General features: G+C 39.7%; 1 protein-coding gene across 2 annotated transcripts in view; it reads right to left on the reverse strand.

Annotated features, from left to right (window-relative positions):
* LOC135198635 (vacuolar protein sorting-associated protein 54-like) overlaps positions 1-24,057 on the reverse strand; it is a 321,344-nt gene that overhangs the window by 127,839 nt on the left and 169,448 nt on the right. For both annotated transcript variants that reach the window (XM_064226408.1, XM_064226409.1), the window contains exons 9-10: positions 17,913-18,039; positions 13,758-14,012 (exon numbers count right to left, since the gene is read on the reverse strand). In XM_064226408.1, coding sequence (XP_064082478.1) covers positions 13,758-14,012; positions 17,913-18,039 — 382 coding nt within the window. The remainder of the gene's footprint in view (positions 1-13,757; positions 14,013-17,912; positions 18,040-24,057) is intronic.

Below are 24,057 nucleotides of genomic sequence, written 5' to 3' on the forward strand. Positions count from 1 at the left end.
GATAAAAGGGTTTGTTGGGGAGGGAGCTGTCAGAGGTAAGTCTCCTGAGTCTTGTGATGGTCCAGGAGCAATTAAAAAACTGAAAGAACACGTGGATGAAAGTGTGAGTGAGGAAAGTGATATGGTTGTGGTAAATGAAAAGAAAGAGAAGGAGCAGAATAGGGATAGATCAGAGCAGAAGGGTAAGAAGGGAGATAAGAGTAAAGACAGGTCTAAAGGGAAAAAGATTAGTATGGAGGGTGGGTAAGATAAGAAGCGAATGAATGAAGATGAGAATAGAGATCAGAGTAAGGTGCAGGATGAGAGTGATTTAGATAGTGGTAAGTGGGAATTGGTAGGTAGGAAGAAGAGAGGTAAGAAAGGTATGACTAAAAGTATGGATGTGAAATATGGAAGTAGATTCGTTGTATCTGGAAGAGGGTAAGAAAGGTCAGAATGGAAGTAGTGAAAGTGAGAGTGAACAGGAAGTGCGAAAGGCAGTGTATACGAGAGGTACCCTGATGGGAGAAGTATGAGGAATATGGTAGTAGGGACGTAGGTGACTTTTTTTTTAGAGAGTATGAATAGTATTGTGTGGCTAAGTATGGAGATAACAAGAGTGTTTGGGCAAGAGAGTTAGGAAGCTTTTTGACAGGATTTTTATTGAGTATATATGGGGTAGTGATGAGTGTAGGGAATATGCCGTATGAGTGTGTGAAAGCCAGGATTGTGGAACAGGCAAAGAGGATCTAAAGAGTAGCATTAGATATAGGAGAAAGCATGATTTTGAAGAGGCAAGAATGAATGTTGGTGAGCCATTGTCAGTGTATGTGAGCAGGTTAGAAACGTTAGCTAGGAAAAAGTTTGGAACGAAGGAATAAATGAGTGTAAGGAGTGTAAGGAAGTTGTTAGCAGTTTATAAATCTGAAACATAAGGAGAAAATGAGATGGACGAATAAGAGGTTAACATGGAATGATATTTTAAGAGATAGTTGGGGATTACAAGCTAGATAGGTGTATGAAACAGAGTAGAAGTGTCAGCTTCCGGACTGAAGTAAATGAGGGTGTGCCTGAGTTTATGAGCTATAGGGAGGCAGTTTTGGAAGGGCGGAGGCAAATGGCAGAGTAAGTGGTTGATAGGAGCTTTAGAGCAAGTAATGTAAGTGTGGTGAAACCTAGAGAGATAGAAGTACAAGTGTCGGAAGGTTAGGGTCAGTTATCTGTAAGCGAGAGCAGAAGTGTTATAGATGTGGGAAGCCAGGACATAAGAATGAATGTCGGTGGGCGTTAGGAGCGTGCTTTGGGTGTGGACTAACTGGCCATTTAGTGAGTGAGTGTAAGAAAGATAGGGATAATAAATGTTACAGGTGTGGACAGGTAAGGCATATAGCTAGTGGATGTTGGGGTACCTGTATAAACGTGGTTTTCTGCAACTGGAAAGAATGGGCATTACTATACTAGGATGTGTAAAGAACAGCATGCAGAATGTGCTGAATGTGGAATGGAAGGTTATTATTAATAGGGGTTAGTTTTTCCTGACCTCTGAGTCTCAAGTAGACTCTTCTCGGGCTGGTTCTAAGGGATTAATCCTAAGGAAAAAATAAATAAAAATAAAATAAAAATTAAAATAAATAAATTAGACTTTATTTGAGAAACCTGTCTTATTTAAAAAAATTATGTTATTAACCCTTAAACGCCAAAGCAGTATTCTAAAAATCGTCTCCCGCATGCTGGTGGGGTTCGGGAGTGAGCGCCGAAGCGGATTTTTTTTTTTTTTTTTTGGGGGGTTTTTTTTTTTTTTTTTTTTTTTAAATCACAGCACACTTAGTTTTTAAGATTAAGAGTTCATTTTTGGCTCCTTTTTTTGTCATTGCCTGAAGTTTAATATGCAACCATCAAAAATGAAAAAAATATCATTAACATATATACATATTGGGATATATGACAGCACGAAAAAAAAATTTCATATATAATTGTATACAAATCAAGCTGTGAGCAACACGGTTAAAGCTAACGAGTTAACTTTTTTCCTTGTATTGAACACTAAATTACGATCATTTTGGTATATAACACATTGTAAAACGATCAAAGCAACACAGAGAAAATATTATCACAAAATGATGCATGAATTCGTAAAGCGCAGACGTAAAAAATGTTTTTTTTTTCAAAAATTCACCATAAATCTAAATATAGTTCTAGAGACTTCCAATTTATTTCAAAATGAAGACAAATGATTGAATATTACTATGCTGTAAGAGTTTTAGCTTACAATTGCAGTTTTCGACCATTTCGGACGAGTTAAAGTTGACCGAATGTCAAAATTTTTATATATATATTTTTTATGCAAATATTTCGAAAATGAGAAAAGCTACAACCTTCAATTATTTTTTGTTGTATTCTACATAAAATTGCACACATTTTGATATATAAAACTCTATGAAACGCCTCATATGAAATGGAGCAAATATTATGAGAATGCGACGTACGCATTTCGGAGATTTGCGGAGGAGAATCCGCGTGCGGAGGGAAGGAAAGTTTTTTTTTTTTTAATTCACCATAAATCTAAATACTGTGCTAGAAACTTTGAATTTGTTTCAAAATGAAGATAAATGACTGAATATTACTAGATTGTAAGAGTATTTTTTGACCATTTCTGTAGAGTCAAAGTTGACCGAACATGGTTTTTTCTATTTATCGTGATTTATATGCAAATATTTCAAAAATGAGAAAAGCTACAACCTTCAATTATTTTTGGTTGTATTCTACATGAAATTGCGCACATTTTCATATGTAAAACTTTATGTAACGGCTAATTTAAAATGGTGCAAACATTACGACAATCGCATGTATGATTTTTTCGGAAGAGTTACCATGCGGACGTAAAGAATTTTTTTTTTTTTCAGAAATTCACCGCAAATCGAAATATTGTGCTAGAGACTTCCAATTTGTTGCAAAATGAAGGTAAATGATTGAATATTACTAGAATATAAGATTTTTAGCTTACAATTGCGTTTTTCTACCATTTTGGTAGAGTCAAAGTTGACCGTAGGTTGAAATTTTGGCACTTATCGTTATTTATACGAAAATATTTCAAAACTGATAAAAGCTACAACCATGGGTTGTTTTTAGTTGTATTGCGCATGAAATTGCACACATTTCCATATATAAAACTTTATGTAATGGTAAATTTAAAATGGTGCAAACATTAAAACAATCGGACAAAAAAATTTATGATTTTTTCGGAAGAGTTATCGAGCGAACGTAAGGAAAACGCTTTTTTCATAAATTCATCATAAATCGAAATATTGTGCTAGTGACTTCCAATTTGTTGCAAAATGAAGGTAAATGATTGAATATTACTAGAATATAAGAGTTTCAGCTTACAATTGCATTTTTCGACCATTTTGGTAGAGTCAAATTCGACCAAAGGTTGAAATTTTGGCACTTATCGTTATTTATATGAAAATATTTCAAAACTGATAAAAGCTACAACCATGAGTTGTTTTTGAATGTAATCTACAGGAAATTGCACACATTTCCATATATAATACTCCATGTAACGGCTAATATAAAGTGGTGCAAAAATTATGTCAAAGTGACGAAATAATTTCCGAGATGTGTCGCTGATGCTTTTTAGTCCGAGGAGAAAGAAATTCACGCTTGCGCACCTGGGTAATAAATGTAAACAAAACAACGCCTTGATCCGTGAGCTCCCAGTATCCCCCAAGGCGTGTGATTCAAAAGTTTTCGCCTAGTAGGCCTGTAACTATTTTTCCGTAAATTTAAGAAAAAAACTTTTTTATATTGATGTATATACGTCCAGTCGGCACCCTACAGACAATTTATATCGACGTTTAATATGTCCAATCGGCGTTAAAGGGTTAAGAGGTTCCTGTCATCTAGCCATCAGGCCAAATCCTCTCTCACTTTCTCTGTCAGAGTATTGGGAACGAATTGAGGGTCTCATGTCTGTGACCAACACTCTTTTTAGTCTCCACTGAAGAGACCACAGGTGAAGATGCCCATGAGGGACAAACTTCTCGAGAGATGACCTGCCAAGGATGAGCTAGCTGCTCCTGATGTGACAGAAACAGCTGAGCTGCCTTCCTGATCTTGCTGAACCTCAAGTCTGAGGGGAAGACTCGGGCTATTACTATATCAATCCGTATGCCCAAATACTTAATCCTCTGCTTGGGGATGAGATCTGACTTCTCGAAGTTTATCACAATCCCAAGATCGCAACAAAAGTCGAGAAGACGATCACTGTCCTGTTGCAACTAGGAGTGCCAGGACTAGACAATTGTCGAGATACCTCCGAAGACGTATCCCTATCAATTGGGCCCAAGCTGAAACCAAGGTGAAAACACTCATGAACACCTGAGGGGTGGTCAGGAGTCCAAAACAAAGTGCCATGAATTGGAAAACTGTCCCCTTGAGATTAAGTGAAGGTACTTTCTGGAGGCCTGATGAATAGGTATCTGGAAAAATGCATCCTTCAGATCCACCGGAAGCATGAAGTCGTTCTCCCAGATTGAAGACAGTACTGAGCGTGCTGTTTCCATTGTGGCCCCCTTGGCCTTCTCCACAAAGACAACTCAGCTATAGAACCCTGACAAACAATCTCATATGACTTCCACAGCTCCCTTGCTCAGCATGGTTTACGCTTCTTTTTTCAGGACTACTATGAAATTCAGGGCCTCTGTAACACGGTTTTTTGGATTTTGCTCCTTATCAAAGCATTGGATGTAGCTGAAAGTTGACATATGTATATTTTACAACTACACAAATTTTGTCAGCATTATCAATAACCTAAACCAGATAGTTTTAATTTTTAAAGAGTAAAAATGATCTAGCCGATGCCATGGCCAATGATTGCGAGCCAAGAGTTGAAAAACATTCATTACGTAAGTAAGGTAAAAATCTATCTACGAAATGTTGCCCCGCCAATCCACCAGACAGAAACCCATTCACCTTATTCGATCGGCTCTGATACCCATAGTAGTCACGAATGGCTAACAGGATTTGGAATTGTCCCCGTGGTTGCAAAACTGCATTTGTCTTACGACTTGCAACTTTATACAGTCAAGAGAAAGCCCATGGCCATACTTACTATAGCCTGAATAGGTAATTATTCAGTTTATAGTTTAAACCCAATGTTTATAGTCTGATTTGTATTTAGTGTAACGTGATTATAATACTTTTAATGTCATTCAGGATTTTGAACATTTCCATTAACTATTCACTATGCCACCAAGAGAGAGAGAGAAAGAGAGAGAGAGATTGTATGTAAACAGTCTTTATATAACTATTTTTGTTAAAATAAGATTTTTATCCAAAGTAAATACAAGCTTGTGTGTGCTAAAATCTCCAGCAGACCAACGGATCATCCGATATGATATAATTTTTTTTCTTATTTTTTAGTCTGTACGACCATGTTGGATATAAAGACTTTATGAATGGCGAAACGATACATAGATGTGGGTGGGGTATCTGTGCTAGCGTAGTAATACTACTGTAGCAGTAGTGTCGCAAAATTAGTAATAGCAACAATATACATGAATTAAATGTTTAGGCCAACTGCTGGGATCCCTGAGGATCATTTAGCACTTCTTACAACTACTCGAGAAATGAGTTTACATAGCCAGAAGTTAGATTTTCTAATACAACAATGTCCATGATAGCCTTTAGTGTTATCCTGAATTATAACGAGGCCAAAGTGGGTGGAGCCTCATGAAGTCATCATTCTGACGATAATTATTGGTGAAGGTTTAAAGCCAAAATACGGTACCATACATTTTTCTTTGTTTTTCAGTAAATAGGTAGATAGCCGATAAATAAAAAGTGGTTGACCTTGGATACAGCAGTTATCAAATCAAGCTTGTCTACTATGTCTTTGAAAATTACCAACTATTCCCTACATCTTGTCAATCTGATTGTGACCTATACAGTAAGTGGGAGTTAGACTAATAATCGAATTGTTTTTGTATTTATTAACATATTTCGTTGGTTTGTTCATTATGACATTATCTGTGGAGAGGATTCAGAGTTCATAAAGGTGTACTGCTTTGCTTGTATTTAAATTTTTGTCATTGTTCCCAGAGGTATAGCCTTCGTTACGTATAGCCAATCATCCATCGAGAAAAAGGGAAGAAATGCTGTCATAAGTTACGTAACGAGTGCGTTCGAAACCTTATCTCTGAGTAAGTTGGCCCGTCTTAAAAAAAAAAGTCACTTTTACATTATAAGTACCAAATTTATTCAACCTACGTAATGGAAAATACAGTCTATTGCCAAAAAACCATGTTACAGAAGCCCTGAATCTCATAGTAGATCCTTGGGACCCATGGATGTGCATTTGGAGACAGACCGGAATGTCAGTAAGAGATGGTCTTGATTTGAAGGGGAGTAGATATCCCTCTCAAAGGATATCTACTACGCAGGTCTCGGCTCCGTATTGCTGCCATGTTGCCCAATGGCTCGATAGGCAACACCAACTAATAGCAGCAGCTGAAGGGGAACGCTGCCCCTAGAGTTTCCCTTTCATCTTCTTTCCCTTACATCATTTCCCCTGGGAGAAGGGGGGTTGAAAGGAGTGTGGTCATGCTCCCTTCGAGGAGAAAGAAGGCTTCTTGGGAGTATAGGAAGACCTAGCATGGCTTGGAGGCCTAGCCACAGTTGCTCTAGAGGGCTGGGTATTTCCTCATGCCCCCTTCTAAGGAAGAAGCTTCTTGGGAGTATAGGATGACCTAACTTGGCTTGGAGGCCTAGCCACAGTTGCTCTAGAAGGCCCTGAGGTCTTCACAACTGCCTGGTGGACAAGACGGTCACTGTCTTCAGTTCTCTGCTTGTCTACCATCTCTTTAGGAAGAAAGTGGTAGAACCCAGCAATGGTCCATTCCTCAAGACCAATGCTAACTCTGGACCAACGGACCTGACAACACGATTTAGGACAGCGTCCCTCCTCCTGAGAACCAGGTTTGCCCACAGGTTCATAGTCTGGTGGGCCGAGAAGGTGATGGCTCTACCTCCAGACTGACAGTCTCCCGAAACTGGAGTCCTCCACGGGGACAATAGCCCTGAGGAAGCAGAGACCTTTGATACTGTAAGACCCCACCTGGAAGGCTGCCATAGCGGTATAGCCTCCAGGTTTGCTGCTTCTTGTTGCGTAAACCAAACATTTTCCGCAAGAAGATGCTGCAGCGCCAAGCCAAGAGCTAGACGAACCAGCTCCAGCTCAACAGTAGACACAGGCCATTGTGCTGACGAATCAGCACAATGACCTCCACAAATGTCCTCTGGATCTCGGGTGTCCGCATCCTGAGGGGAAGGAACCTCAATTCCTTCTAGGATGCTTTCCTCCCAAGACCGTCTCCCTTCAGAAGGAAGAACCTCTCCAGACCCTCCTAGGGCCTTCCTGAACCACTCTAACATACCACCTTTCGGGTCTTAGGACTGTGCTGGGAATGTACGCTCTTGTGGCCAAACCCTGGGGAGAACCCTCCTCAGCATTCCACCATGTCACCTCACCCATCCTGGTGTAGCCTCAGGAAGCTGAAGGGGCAGGCGAGGAAGATCGGACACTCCCACTCGATCTGCTAGGAGAACTAACAGGCAAAGTGGGCGGCGAACAATCACCAACCTTTGGTGGTGATCGATTCGCAGGTATAGGAGTGTGTTCACTGACTGGAGAAAATCTCCCCCAAAGCACAGTATGGTGCTTTTGCACGCAGGAGACATGCTAGCTGCCACCAAAACTGGTCGGTCACACGAGCGCAACAGTGGCCTGGATGGAGACAAACGCACACCTGACTGGCAAAAGCGCATACCGTCCTCACGACGTGTCCTAGTCCTCGTTGAGACTGAATCCTCTTGGGAGGACTGAACAGGGGACCTCCTACTGGTCTCACCACATGCACGGCCCCAGGGGACCGTCATGTCAACCCTGGGCACCAAGCAATTGCTGTGAGAGCGACTGCAGCAAAAGCGATCACTGGTAAGGTGTACGGCAAACTCCTTTCTTCCGTTCCACGCCCAATTTGTGACAGTGAGTGGACTCAGTGTTGCTGACTCTGGCTGCACGTGTCTGTGGATTTGCATGCACTTGGGAAAACTCGTGAACAAGCACCCAAGACAGAACCAGTCTTAGAGGCAGAACCTCTTGGAGTAGCTGTAGAAGTGCAAGCCGAAGCTCGCACTCCTACGGCTCCCAATCTGCTAGTTGCTGGGGGCAGCATACGAGTTCCTCCATGAGAGCCAGTGGAAGACCCACCTGTCTTCTCAGATCAAGGAGACAGACTCTTAGAAGTCCTATGAGAAGACTTTTGGGGAAGGGGGGAAGACCACCTTCTCCTTCCTCAGCAGGGGAGCCTTGGAAGTTGAAGGGAAGGAGACTGCAAATGACGATAAGGGAGATGACAACACCTTACACTTTTTTCTTCATCAGCTTCTTCAGTACAGTGGTCAGGTCTCTCATCCAAGGTGCCACGGGGGTGGTCATGGTAGCGGCAGATACTGGCGTAACAGCAACCCCGTCGGGCACATATAAGGATGAAACAGGCTGGAAAAAAACTGGGGGAAGGTCCAAGAAGGATGGCACCCTGGATGGTTCAGGAATATGAGTGGCTGGGAGAGACAACATAGCATAACCTGGAGGAGGTAGAAACGTATCTACCTTTGAAGGATGTGGCCTAGTGACCACCATCACAGGAGTTATGCTAGTGATGTGCCAGGTATGCTATACCAGATGGGGTGGGGTCAAATACCCACCCAGGTAGAGATAGTCATTGTTGTCACCAATGCAGCCACGTGTCACGGGCAGATGAGAAGTGTGCCACAAGCCCCTGGAGAGGAGGGATACCATATAACCCAGCTTAACACATGCCAGCTGCAAGTCCCCAGCCATCAAAGCCTCCATACCTGGAGAAGCAAAAGTCAGGTTAGAAGGAGGAGTTTCTACTCACTCTGAAGGGGGGGAGCAGTGAAGTAGATATGAGGAGAGGAAATGGTCTCGAGTGAAGGCGTCTAGGGCTTAGTCTGGGGGCAATGTGCCCCCAACAACTTCTGTCGTTGCTGATCATTCATCGTTGTTTCTCCCTCTTTGTAAGCTTCCTCACATTGCTGTTTCTCCTTCAGGGGAATCTTTCCTCCCGCTTCTTCACTCAACTTGTCGTGAGAAGAAGAGAGGGGAGGGCAGATGCCAGGGATGTTTTTGTATTCAAGGGCCTATGCTGACTTCAAAGGGGATCCTTACCTTTTAGAACAAGTAAGGATCCCCTTTGAAGTCAGCACAGGCCCTTGAATACAAAAACATCCCTGGCATCTGCCCTCCCCTCTCTTCTTCGCACGACAAATTGAGTGAAGAAGCGGGAGGAAAGATTCCCCTGAAGGAGAAACAGCAATGTGAGGAAGCTTACAAAGAGGGAGAAACAACGATGAATGATCAGCAACGACAGAAGTTGTTGGGGGCACATTGCCCCCAGACTAAGCCCTAGACGCCTTCACTCGAGACCATTTCCTCTCATATCTACTTCACTGCTCGGAAGACCAGGAGGCACATACCCTACAAGTTTGGCTTTTAATACACACATGCCTGCCATTTAGCACAGAAGGCGTGAAGGTCAACATCCAAGGAAGATCTAAAGCTCCCACACTTCTTACCTCCAATGCCCGGGCATACATACTGCAAAAGTATGATGGGCATAAAGCAAAAAACATGTCTGATCACATCATCAGCCGAAAGCAAAGTGAAATACAGAATGGTCCCAATTATGCGAGAATTTGATCGATCCACAGCCTCGCAGAATTGGAAATTCGCAGATTTCGAAACACATACCTTATGGGAATAATTCCATTAGGGCCAAGGCAAATGGCAACTTACCCAGTCAAACTTTTTTATACTACCCATTTTCGATTCTACTTTCTATGTACCATACGGTAATTTTTTCTAATATGAAATTGTTCTTATGGATAAATAAAACATTTAAAAGGTTTTAAATTAAACACAGGATGGTGAAAACTCCCACACATATCACAATGTCACCATTGGGTGCAAGTGTACTGTACGATACAGTCATTTCCTTTAAAAAAAAAAAAAAAAAAAACCTATTGGATGGAATTTCCTCTACCTATCCTCTGGCAAAAAACCTTCAAACTCCTCTATCTCATCATCCATGAAGAGTTCTTCTGCTGAAGGAAGGTGTTAGGAACAATCGTTTGCCGATTGTTCCCTTGGTGGATTGTTGCCTCCTTTGTTTTTGTTTTTTTAATTGCTGGCGAGTTGACGTCTGTTGGATGGCGTCAAACTTCGTCAGTCAGGTTCTGGAGGGCAGAACGACCAGTCAGGTTCTGGAGGGCAGAACAACCAGTTACCAGTCAGGTTCAGAGAGGCAGAGTCTTGGCAGTAGAGCAGCGGAGAGTATCTGACGACGAGTTGGTGGTTGTATCAACTCTGTCTTGAACGTCCAGTGGTCGAGGAGGACCACCATACTGTATCTGAGGACGAGATGGTTGTTGTATCAACTCTGTCTTGATCGCCCAGCATTCGAGAAGGATGTCCATATTGTCTCCAAGGACGAGGTGGTTGTCGAATTGGCTCTGTCTTGATCGTCCGGCATTGGACTGTTGTCCTCATTGTTTGAGGAAGTGATCCCGTTTTGCTCTGTCATTATGCAGCTTTAGTGTTAATTTTAATTATGTATTATGCTGCCTATTTCTATTAATTATATTTACAGATTGTTATTGCCCTTATACAGCCTATTTTGTCATTATTTTGGCTTTGTTATTGAACGGTGGATTTTATTGATTCTTAGACTGGTTTTACATATTAATTATTATTGTTAGTTTGTCATTTTTTTGTGATTTTGCCACCCAGAACCTTGACTCACTGTACATTATGTATTTAACTCTTGTAAATAAATTAATTTTAAGGTAACTTTTTTTGGTTTTATGCTCCTCCCTCTGTTTGTCACCTGTCGTCAGTCATTACAGCCCAATTGTTTATTATTTTTAAGAACCTGTCGATCTCGAGAGTCGAGATCGTAAAAGTCGAGATCGTAAAAGAAGGCTTTGTGAACCATTTGAGGTTTCAGGGACTAGCTGATCATGCGTCTTCACTCCCGTTAGGCCTAACAAACTTGGTTATGAGCATCTCTATTTGTCCAGCATTTTCACTAGGTAATCGTTTTCATATAACTTTATTCTACGATAAAAAAAGTACTGATCAAAATTCCGAATTTAATATTAAATTATAATTTCTTAAAAAGAAATTATAAAAATTCAAAATTCAACATGAAATGACAGTTTCATGAAAAATTTAGATCAAATGATTCTCTCTCTCTCTCTCTCTCTCTCTCTCTCTCTCTCTCTCTCTCTCTCTCTTTCAAAAATCCAAAATTTGATATGAAATTATAATTTCTTAAAAAGAAATGATAAAAATTCAAAATTCAACATGAAATGACAGTTTCATGAAAAGTTTAGATCAAATGATTCTCTCTCTCTCTCTCTCTCTCTCTCTCTCTCTCTCTCTCTCTCTCTCTCTCATCTCTCTCTTTCAAAAATCAAAATTTGATATGAAATTACAATTTCTTAAAAAGAAATGATAAAAATTCAAAATTCAACATGAAATGACAGTTTCATGAAAAGTTTAGATCAAATGATTCTCTCTCTCTCTCTCTCTCTCTCTCAAAAATTCAAAATTTGATATGAAATTACAATTTCTTAAAAAGAAATGATAAAAATTCAAAATTCAACATGAAATGATAGTTTCTTGAAAAGTTTAGATCGAATGGTTCTCTCTCTCTCAAAAATTCAAAATTTGATATGAAATTACAATTTCTTAAAAAGAAATTATAAAAATTCAAAATTCAACATGAAATGACAGTTTCTTGAAAAGGTTAGATCGACTATGTATGGCAAAGATCATCCATACACACTGCGCTATGACTTCACAAATGCGTGAAGCAGAGCCTTCTGTCTTAGGTAATGGCTGAGGAGGAAATCTTTCTCTCTCATTCCCCCTTGGAGGAATAATAGTTATTTTCCTCCAAGCATTCCCCCCACCCCTTCTCTCAGATACCAGCAAACCCCCCAACATTTAAAATACTTGAAAAGACAATAGATTTGATATGTTTTGCGGCGCATGACTTACAGAATTCGGGACCGGACTGTATTTACATCCAGATGGGAAGACTCCCGACTAAAGGACAGTAGCTAAAGGCAGTCCCCGGTTATCGGTGGACTCGATTAATGGCAATCTGGTTTTATGGCACTTGTCTAGCACCATAAAATGAGTGATTATGGCACCATAACAGGACAAGTTTTGGTTATCGGTGCCATAAGGTGCCTATAATAGTTATGGCACCATAACATAGGTAGCAGAGGCGCCATTAACCCTTTACCAGTCCAATAAGCACCATAAATCAAGTTTCGGTTAATGGCAGTTTTTGCTTATCAACACCCCTCTGATTTGTTTGTTTGTTTGTATGGTGCTTTTACATTGCATGGAACCAGTGGTTATTCAGCAACAGGACCAACGGCTTTACGTGACTTCCGAACCACGTCGAGAGTGAACTTATATCACCAGAAATACACATCTCTCACTCCTCAATGGAATGGCCGAGAATCGAACCCGCGATCACCAAGGTGGGACGCAAATACCATACCAACTATGCCGCTGAGGCGCTAGCAGCACCCCGCTGAGAACGGAATCCTCGCCGATAACCGGGGACTGCCTGTACTGCCTGACTACCCTGTCAAAACTTCAATGGCCAAATTCCAGCCTACGCTGAGAGTAATTCCTTATGTAAAGGACCGAGGGTTAGCACAACATGTAGGAACAAAAAACAGTGCCAAGTAGGATACTGCAATGGGAATAAAACTCCATACATGTGCCACCAATGTAAGAGATCTGTATGTGGCAAATGCATAAGCAAGGTGTTCAGGAAACTCCTTTGCAAAAATATATACTTTAAAAATTGAATTTACTCCTGGAGTAGTGAGCAAGAAAATTAAACTGACAATGCGTTATTTGCACAGGTACATTTTATCATCTATTTTTCAGTCATTTGTTTTTAGTGTGAACTAATTTTTTTATTTGCACAGGTACATTTTATCATGTATTTTTCATTCATTTGTTTTTACTGTAAACTAACTTTCTTTAAAGTTTGATAAATACTAATAAAATATGTTTTACGCTAAGGTACTCAAATACAGATTTTGTAATGAATTTCATTTCAGATGGTGTTATTTCATTACCCTAAAAGGTACAAATATATGTATGTATACCAATAAACCTTCACTATACATACTGACAACAGTGACTGTCAATAGAAATTGAGATGCAATCAATTGACAATGTCGCTGTTCCAAGGATGAGGGTTTATTACCTGGTGTTATGAAGTCCAGGCTTAGGAAAAGACTGCTGTTCTAATTAATCTTAATCATCGAATTACTTTTAATGTATTTTTTATTTCAGTGCAGCAAATGTAGCAAATTATAATATTTCCTCATCTATTTCAGGTTTGATAAAAACTATAACATTTTTGGTTAATAATTGTGAAATCTTATATGACTGCTTATGTCAACAACTTTATTCTTGTGGAATATTGTAATTGCTTATGTCAAGTTTTCCATCTCCTTACTATGAATAATTAAACATCAATGAAACAGGATGTTATAATAAGCAAAAATGTAGACTTACAATGTCAGTCGTTTGGTCATTCTAGGTATCACTGGTGGTCGTTTCAGTTAAATAATAAGCACAGTACTAATAACCAACATACCTTAACTCTAGCAATAACTACATTGAGCCTTGAAGTGATCGTTGACAGAAGAGCAAGCCAAGCACTAATGGACAAGGTCTTGGCCTGGTCAGCAACACTTGCTGTTTCCTGATCAATTTCAACTTGGCTCACTGCTTCTGCCACCCCTTGTTTTACAGTTGCTTTTATGGCAGTATAAATTTCTTCTCGAAGATTGTCCAAGAAATCAAATTTTTGAAGCCGCAGTACTCCAAATACAACAGCAATTAGTTGATCCTAAAAGAGATGCTTCACAATTAAAATGTAAACAAACATGAAACTTGGACTGAACAGTCACAAAACTTACAACTGAGCAATACAATGTCTAATCCACTTTCAGTACATTAGGAATGTTAAAGGATCACTGCATCATACAGCATTCTTCTTTGTGTCCTCTTAGACATAACAATGAAGGCAAAGTACAAGGACAATGCTATAAAAGCCTGTTCACTGATTTCCCATTATTACTATAGAGGAGCAGGCTAATTTGCTGCGCCATAAATTTTCCATTTAACGAACTTTTTTCAAATATTTTGGGATAAACCATGGATATTTTACACACTAAAAAGAGGAATAATAAAGTAATTATATACTTAGGAAGCAGACCCTCTCTCAAGCATACTTTATTAAAAGTAATGGCTACTTCAGCAGCGTTACACTTGTAGAGATTCTTCTCTATTTTGCGAATAGCGGCTTTTTCAGTGCTACTTAAACAGGCTAGTAGAGCGCCTATAGAGGTCATGGTAAAATACAGGGTCAAAATAGGTGTATATATTTGAATTTTACAGATAAACTATGATACCATAGTCATCAAAGTCATTAACGATTTTCTCTCTCTCTCTCTCTCTTTCTTAAAGCGAGCTTTCGTCTGGAGCTGCCAGACATCCTCGGGCTGGGAAGCTGAGGGTGGACTGATCTTGGTGCGGTGTCCGTCCTCCTTATATCTGTGGTTGACAGCAGGGGGTCTGCCCCATGCTTGTCTCCTATTGGCTGGTGGCGGTGAGTCTTGTTTTCATTGGCTGCCTGAGCCAGGTCTCAAGCCACTTTCTTCGGGCCGATGGTTGCGTTGCAGCATATCCTGCAGCCGCCTGGACCTCCTAAGCGGCGCTGTAACATTGATGGGCGTTGCGCTACGCTGTGGGACGTCACGGCTACTTTGATTTCCATCGGCTGCAGGAGTACCTCGTTCGGGGGCGTTGTCATCCATAGAGTTGTCATGATCGGTGGTGTCATTGTTGGTGGCAGGTCTTCTCATACTCGTAGGGAGGAGAAATTCTTCCTGCGTCGTATTCAGAGTAGGTTTTATTTGCTGGATGAGTAGCGCCTCCAGCAGGCGCAACCGACGGGCATCAGGGGCCTTCCCGATGATCTTCGTGTTCTTTATGATGACATCTCGGGAGATGGCCTCGTGATGTTTGGTGCGGGCGTGATTCTTTATAGCCCCCTCTTGGGCGTGGCACGAGAGTCTCTTCGACAGTCGCATGGTAGTCATACCTACGTAGGCGCCGCTGCATTCGCGGACTGGGCATGTATATTGGTACACTACATGCTGAAGCTCTTACAGAGAGGGGCTCGCACTCCAGCGGGATCCTCACCAAGGAGATGAAGAAAGCAGCGAAGGAACTGAAGGAGAAAGTGAACATCACGGTGCGTCGCGCGGACAAGACAGCAGCCTTCGTCTTGATTGATACTGCCGAATATCACGAGAAGCTGGATGCTATTTTGTCTGACGAGAGTAAGTTCGAGCGCCTGACGAGGAACCCGACAGACGACATCAAGAGGGAGGCTAACGGAGTCATCAGCGCAGTGAATGCTGCAACAAATGCTGTGCACCTCCCGCCCATACAAGGAGACTACAGCCTGGGTTATTTATATGGCAATGTAAAAACCCACAAACAAGGAAACCCCCTCCGGCCGATCATCAGCCAGACGCCCGCCCCTACGTACGCCTTGGCTAAACGCCTCAACCAAATTTTGACCCCTTACGTCCCGAGTCGGTACAGCCTGCAGTCTTCGGCAGAGTTCTTAGAAGCCATCAAGGACGCCCCTGGTACCGGGATTATCGCCTCGCTGGATGTAGAGTCCCTATTTACGAACGTGCCTGTCGACGAAACCATAGATATAATCCTTGATCGTGTCTACAGGAATTTGTCGACGGCGCCCCTCAACATACCGGAAGCCTCGCTCCGTACGCTGCTGGAGATATGCACCAAGAAGGCCCCTTTCTCCACCCACCGTGGCCAGATGTTCCGCCAAAAGGACGGCGTGGCGATGGGCTCCCCACTGGGGGTTCTCTTCGCTAACTTTTATATGGGCACCGTGGAGGAACGGGTCTTCGCCAGGATGCAGCAACCCCGCAGATATGGACGTTATATTGACGACATCTTTGTGCAAGTCAACGCCGAGGATGAGGTAGAAGCCCTCCGTCAAGCATTTCAGCAGTGTAGTGTGCTGAATTACACAGTCAAAGGCAGCTCCGACGATCGGCTCCCCTTCCTCGACGTCCTTGTAAGCAAGACGGAAGACGGTCTCCGTACTTCAGTCTACACAAAGAAAACCAATTTAGGACTTTGCCTCAACGGAGACAGCGAGTGCCCCGCCAGATTCAAAAGCACCACCGTCAGGGCCTTCGTCAGGAGGGCCCTCTCCCACTGCTCAACCTGGCAGGACACTCACCAGGAACTCGACGCGCCTCCCAGTACTTGTGAATAATGGGTACTCACAATAAATTAATCAGTAAGGAAGTCCGCACAGCCCTGGAAAAATGGTACGGTAGTGAGAGCCCGCAGCCCCGCCCCCAGGATAATATCAAGCTGTACTACAAAGCCTTCATGAGTTCCCATTACCGTGAAGAAGAGGACGCCATTAAGAAAATTATTTCCGATAATGTATCCCCGACTGACGACACCAAGAATATCGACCTAATCATATATTACCAGAATCGGAGGACGCGCGATCTTATTATGAAAAATAACCCCTCTCCACAGGTACGAGAACCCCTGAAGCAGACGCATGTAGTGTACCAATATACATGCCCAGTCCGCGAATGCAGCGGCGCCTACGTAGGTATGACTACCATGCGACTGTCGAAGAGACTCTCGTGCCACGCCCAAGAGGGGGCTATAAAAGAATCACGCCCGCACCAAACATCACGAGGCCATCTCCCGAGATGTCATCATAAAGAACACGAAGATCATCGGGAAGGCCCCTGATGCCCGTCGGTTGCGCCTGCTGGAGGCGCTACTCATCCAGCAAATAAAACCTACTCTGAATACGACGCAAGAAGAATTTCTCCTCCCTACGAGTATGAGAAGACCTGCCACCAACAATGACACCACCGATCATGACAACTCTATGGATGACAACGCCCCCGAACGAGGTACTCCTGCAGCCGATGGAAATCAAAGTAGCCGTGACGTCCCACAGCGTAGCGCAACGCCCATCAATGTTACAGCGCCGCTTAGGAGGTCCAGGCGGCTGCAGGATATGCTGCAACGCAACCATCGGCCCGAAGAAAGTGGCTTGAGACCTGGCTCAGGCAGCCAATGAAAACAAGACTCACCGCCACCAGCCAATAGGAGACAAGCATGGGGCAGACCCCCTGCTGTCAACCACAGATATAAGGAGGACGGACACCGCACCAAGATCAGTCCACCCTCAGCTTCCCAGCCCGAGGATGTCTGGCAGCTCCAGACGAAAGCTCGCTTTAAGAAAGAGAGAGAGAGAGAGAGAGAGAGAGAGAGAGAGAGAGAGAGAGAGAGAGAGAAAATCGTTAATGACTTTGATGACTATGGTATCATAGTTTATCTGTAAAATTCAAATATATACACCTATTTTGACCCTGTATTTTACCATGACCTCTGTAGGCGCTCTACTAGCCTGTTTAAGTAGCACTGAAAAAGCCGCTATTCGCAAAATAGAGAAGAATCTCTACAAGTGTAACGCTGCTGAAGTAGCCATTACTTTTAATAAAGTAATTATATCTAACAAAAGTAAAAGGAAAAGATAATTAAGAGTAGAAAAAAAGCACAATTAATGGAAATTATGCCAAATCTACTATATATACTGCTAAGAAAATAACTTTACTCTAGCTACCACAGCAAAACTAATAAAACCTAATACATTAAATTTACATACTTCTTCAAGCAAGGGTCTAGTATCTTCAAGTGGTCTGTTGAGATCTTCAGTGATGTATTTTATGAAATCTGCTGAAACCATCTTGTCAATTAATTTTTCATGTTCACTAAGCTCTGAACTTAGGTGTCTGAAAATACAAAAGAACAGACATAAGTACAGGAATTTGACAGAGGGCAAGGAATACTGAGAGATAAATTATTCAGTTAATCTTATAAACAAGTCTTAAAATTTTTTGTCAATCACCCGCATCAAGATTCAATAAACATTTGGCAAACATTAATATCTTTCAAAATAATGTTAAACAATTTTTCAGTCAATAAACATTTTCTTCTTATAGGCAACCTATAACAGACTACAAAATTTTTATAATCTAGACAATACATTTCACTGGTCAGACACAGGTAGAAAGTAAAATAAAAACATGAAAGTCAACAGATCATCTTGAATTCCAAGAAGGGTAGTCACTACTTTTCTCTAAAATAAAACAAAAATAACAGAATTTCTTCATCAAAATCTATACATTATCTTTCAGATACATTCTAAGCTGCATCTGCTCTGTATAACCTACAAAATTATTCATTTCATGCACATCAGGATTCATGAAAACTCATTTTTACCAATATACTTTTCAGGAGCATTCCTCCTTCCATATCTAATCCAATTCTAACTATAGGCAGTCCCTCGTTAACAGCAGGGGTTCCGTTCCCGGCCAAGGGATGATAACTGAAAATCGTTGATAACCAAATCATTACAATAATTATGGTAATAAATGGCATTTACAACATCGTAAGCGCCAATAAACCAATTAACAGCGCCATTAACCACTTACTGATGCCAATAAACTGCTTACTGACACATAAACCACTTACCATGGCTAAGAAACCGCTTACCAATGCCGATAAACCGCTTACTGATGCCAGTAAACCGCTTACTGATAATACTAACCGCCCACCATCAGCAATAAACCACTTACCAACACCAACAAACCGTTCACCAATGCCAACAAACCCCTTACTGATGCCAGCAAACCACTTACCACCTCCAAATATTGCTCACAAATGCCACAAATCTAGTTAACAATGTCATTAACCCTTAATCGCCGAGCCGCTATTCCCGAAAGTGTCTCCCGTATGCAGGCGGCGTTCCCGAGTGAGCGCCGAAGCGGAAAAAAAAAGTTTTTTTCAAAAATTCACAGCACGCTTAATTTTCAAGATTAAGAGTTCATTTTTGGCTCCTCTTTTTTGTCATTGCCTGAAATTTAGTATGCAACCATGAGAAATAAAAAAAATATCATTATCATATATAAATATTGGAATATATGACAGTGCGAAAATTTTTTTATATAATTGTATACAAATTGCGCTGCAAGCAAACAGTTAAAGCTAATGAGTTAATTTTATCATTGTATTCTACACTAAATTGCAATGATTTTGGTATATAACAAATAGTAAAACGATCAAAGCAACAGAGAGAAAATATCACAATATGATGCATGAATTCGTAACGCGTGGACATAAAAAAAAGTTGTTTACAAAAATTCACCATAAATCAAAATATTGTCCTAGAGACATCCTGTTTGTTGCAAAATGAAGGTAATTGATTGAATATTACTAGACCGTACTAGACCGTAAGTGTTGTAGCTTACAAATGCAGTTTTCAATCATTTAGGGCTACAACCATAGGTTTTTAGTTGTATTCTACATGAAATTGCACACATTTCCATATATAAAACTTTATGTAACGGCTAATATAAAAAGGTGCAAACATTTCGACAATCGGACAAAGAAATTTCTGATTTTTCGGAAGAGCTACCGCGTGGACGTAAAAAGTTTTTTTCATAAATCCACCATAAATCGAAATACTGTGCTAGAGACTTCCAATTTGTTGTAAAATGAAGGTAAATGATTGAATATTACTAGAATATAAGATTTTTAGCTTACAATTGTGGTTTTCAATTATTTCGGTAGAGTCAAAGTTGACTGATGGTTGAAATTTTGGCACTTATCGTTATTTATATGAAAATATTTCAAAACTAAAAAAGCTAATATTCTACATGAAATTGCACACATTTTCATATATAAAACTTTATGTAACGGCTAATATAAAACGGTGCAAACAGTACGACTTTCGGACGAAAAAATTTCTGATTTTTTCGGAAGAGTTACCGCGCGGACGTAAGGAAAAAGTTTTTTTCATAAATTCACCATAAATCAAAATATTGTGCCAGACTACCAACTTGTTGCAAAATAAAGGTAAATGATTGAATATTACTAGAATGTAATAGTTTTAGCTTACAATTGTGTTGTTTGACCATCTCGGTCAAGTCAAAGTTGGTCGAAGGTTGAAATTTTGGCGTTTATCGTTATTTATATGAAAATATTTCAAAACTGATAAAAGCTACAACCATGGGTTGTTTTAGTTGTATTCTACATGAAATTGCACACATTTTCATATATAAAAATTTATGTAATGGCTAATATAAATCGGTGCAAACATTACGACAATCGGACGAAAAAATTTCTGATTTTTTCGGCAGTTACCCAGCGCACATAGGAAAATTTTTTTTTTTTTCAAAAATTCACCATAAATTGAAATATTGTGCTAGAGACTTCCAATTTGTTGAAAAATTAAGGTAAATGATTGAATATTACTAGAATGTAATATTTTTAGCTTACAATTGCGGTTTTTTACCATTTAGGTCGAGTCAAAGTTGACCAAAGGTTGAAATTTTTGCACTTATCATTATTTACATGAAAATATTTCAAAACTGATAAAAGCTACAACCATGGGTTGTTTTTAGTTGTATTCAACATGAAATTGCGCACATTTTCATATATAAAACTTTATGTAACGGCTAATATAAAAAGGTGCAAACATTACGGCAATCGGTTGAAAATTTTTTTTATTTTTTCAAAAGAATCACCGCACGGACGTAAGGAAAAGTTTTTTTTTTTTTTTTAAATTCACCATAAATCGAAATATTGTGCTAAAGACTTCCAATTTTTGAATGATTGAATATTACTAGAATGTAATAGTTTTAGCTTACAATTGCGTTTTTTTATCATTTCTGTCGAGTCAAAGTTGACCGAAGGTTGAAATTTTGGCACTTATCGTTACTTATATGAAAATATTTCAAAACTGATAAAAGCTACAACCATGGGTTGTTTTTTGTTGTATTCTACATGAATTTGCACATATTTTCACATATAAAACTTTATGTAACGGCTAATATAAAACGGTGCAAACAGTACGACTTTCGGACAAAAAAATTTCTTAATTTTTCGGAAGAGTTACCACGCGGATGTAAGGAAAAAGTTTTTTTCATAAGTTCACCATAAATGAAAATATTGTGCTAGAGACATCCAACTTGTTGCAAAATAAAGGTAAATGATTGTATATTTCTAGAATGTAATAGTTTTAGCTTACAATTGCGTTGTTTGACCATCTCAGTCGAGTCAAAGTTGACCGAAAGTTGAAATTTTGGCACTTATTATTTATATGAAAATATTTCAAAAATGATAAAAGCTACAACCATGGGTTGTTTTTAGTTGTATCCTACATGAAATTGCGCACATTTTCATATATAAACATTTATGTAACGGCTAATATAAATCGGTGCAAACTTTACGACAATTGGACAAAAAAATTTATGATTTTTTCAGCAGTTACCCAGCGCACGTAGGAAAATGTTTTTTTTTTTTTTAATTCACCCTAAATCGAAATATTGTGCTAGATACTTCCAATTTGTTGCAAAATAAAGGTAAATTATTGAATATTACTAGAATGTAAGAGTTTTAGCTTACAATTGCGTTTTTCGACCATTTCGGTCAAGTCAAATTTGACCAAAGGTTGATATTTTGGTACTTATCGTTATTTATATGAAAATATTTCAAAACTGATAAAAGCTACAACCATGGGTAGATTTTTGTTATATTCTACATGAAATTGCGCACATTTCCATATATAAAACTTTATGTAATGGCTAATATAAAACGGTGCAAACATTTCGACAATCGGACGAAGAAATTTCTGATTTTTTCGGAAGAACTACCGTGTGGACGTAAGGAAAAAGTTTTTTTCATAAATTCCCCATAAATCGAGATTTGTTGTAAAATGAAGGCAAATGATTGAATATTACTAGAATATAAGAGTTTTAGCTTACAATTGAGGTTTTTGACTATTTCGGTAGAGTCAAAGTTGACCGAAGGTTGAAATTTTGGCACTTCTCGTTATTTATATGAAAATATTTCAAAACTGATAAAAGCTATAACCATAAGTTGTTTTTTGTTGTATTCTATATAAAATTGCGCACATTTTTTATATATAAAACTATGTAACGGCTAATATAAAATGTTGCAAAAATTATGTTAGAGTGACAAAATAATTTCCGAGATGTGTCGCTGATGCTTTTTAGTGCGAGAAGAAAGAAATTCACGCTTGCGCACCTGGGTAAGGATTGTAAACAAAACAACAGCTTGATCCAAGAACTCCCAGCATCACTCAAGATGCGTGATACAAAACTTTTTGCCAAGTAGGCCTATAAATATTTTTCAGCGAATTTTTAAAGAAAACTTTTTTGCGTCGACGTTTCATACATCAATTCGGCACCCAACAGGCAATTTTCGTTGATGTTTAATATGTCCAATTGGCATTTAAGGGTTAAGCAAGTGCTCTAAAACCAAAAGGCTGTTAACCAATACCGCCAATAAGCGAGGACTGCCTCTACTCTCCTCCTTTTCTCATTATTTGCCAAAACCTTATTTATAAATATTTTTTATACAGTTAGAAATTTTCTATTATGTAGCTATCTCTGACAATATGACTATTTTCAAACTAGGAATCTAGCCAAGTCAGGGTAAAAGCCAGCACATCTCATTGCCAGTCCCAAGCTAAGGCAAGTTAGGATGGTTGGAGTCAGAAAAGTATCCAATCGTAAAACACGTCACAACAATTATGAAATGAACCCCTCAAGACAGAAAAAGTTGGAGGCAGCCCATTAAAAATAGCAACCCCAAATAGGGATTATGCTAAGAACAAGAACCATCAGAGGATGTGTGAAAATCTCTTGGGAATCTACCTTATCTCTTCTCTTTTATTGCATTTCCTTTCTAGGGGTGACACTGGATCATTTACAGAACCTGTGTATATGTATTAACTGCACAGTGCTTTGAATGGTACTAATAGAGTTGAGCAGCTGTGCTGAGGATGCCTACATACCAAAACGCTCAACCTAATAGTATTGGAGATGGAGAGGCTCCTATTCTTCTGGTTCCACGATACAAGCAGTATACAAACAGCTCTTCAAACTCCTCTTCCCCTAAGTCAAGCTGTAACTTTTCATTTATGTCAATGAGACTGCCCTGGATTCCCCTTGGGGTATAAGGCCTTCCACACTTCATTCATGTTTATATTACTCACCTCACGCCTTGCATCATTAACATTCTTTATACAATTGTAAACACTGTAACCCTTCCAGAAATCATGTAAGGTTATAACTGGGTCATTTACCTCCTTTAATGTATGCAGAGTATAATACAGGCAGTCCCCGGGTTACGACGGGGGTTCCGTTCTTGAGACGCGTCGTAAGCCGGAACGACGCTTGGAAATATGTCTTAAACTAATAAAAAGTTATAAAAACCTTACTTGTAATCCTTTGGTTACACTACATGTTGTTTCCTGTAGTTTTATGTACAACCTGGAGTCATTTTCATAAAAGAATGCTGGTTCTTGAAGGTAAAAACTATTGTAATCCTCTGGTGACACTACATTCTTGAAGTTTTATGTACAACCTGGAGTGATTTTGCCAAATCTTGAGGGCTACAAGAACAGCTGATTACTATTTACATATCATATAGACTAATTAAAGTAAACGTATCTTTAAATAGGCTTATATATTAGTATCAACAAAACATTTCCTGCCATGAGTCAGAGGCCGTTTAATAAAACGAAAACTTCTTTGTCCTATCTGTTCAGAAAATAAACGTTACGTCAATCTCCGAGACCATTATTGCCAAGGCGTCTCTCTCTCTCTCTCTCTGATCAAATTACACTGGAACCTTGACATACGATTGCCCTAATATACGAATGTTTTGAGATACAACAGAAAATTTGAGAAAATATAAGCTTTGATATACAACGAAATATT

This window comes from Macrobrachium nipponense, chromosome 22 (genome assembly GCF_015104395.2).
Source record: "Macrobrachium nipponense isolate FS-2020 chromosome 22, ASM1510439v2, whole genome shotgun sequence".
NCBI lineage: Eukaryota > Metazoa > Arthropoda > Malacostraca > Decapoda > Palaemonidae > Macrobrachium > Macrobrachium nipponense.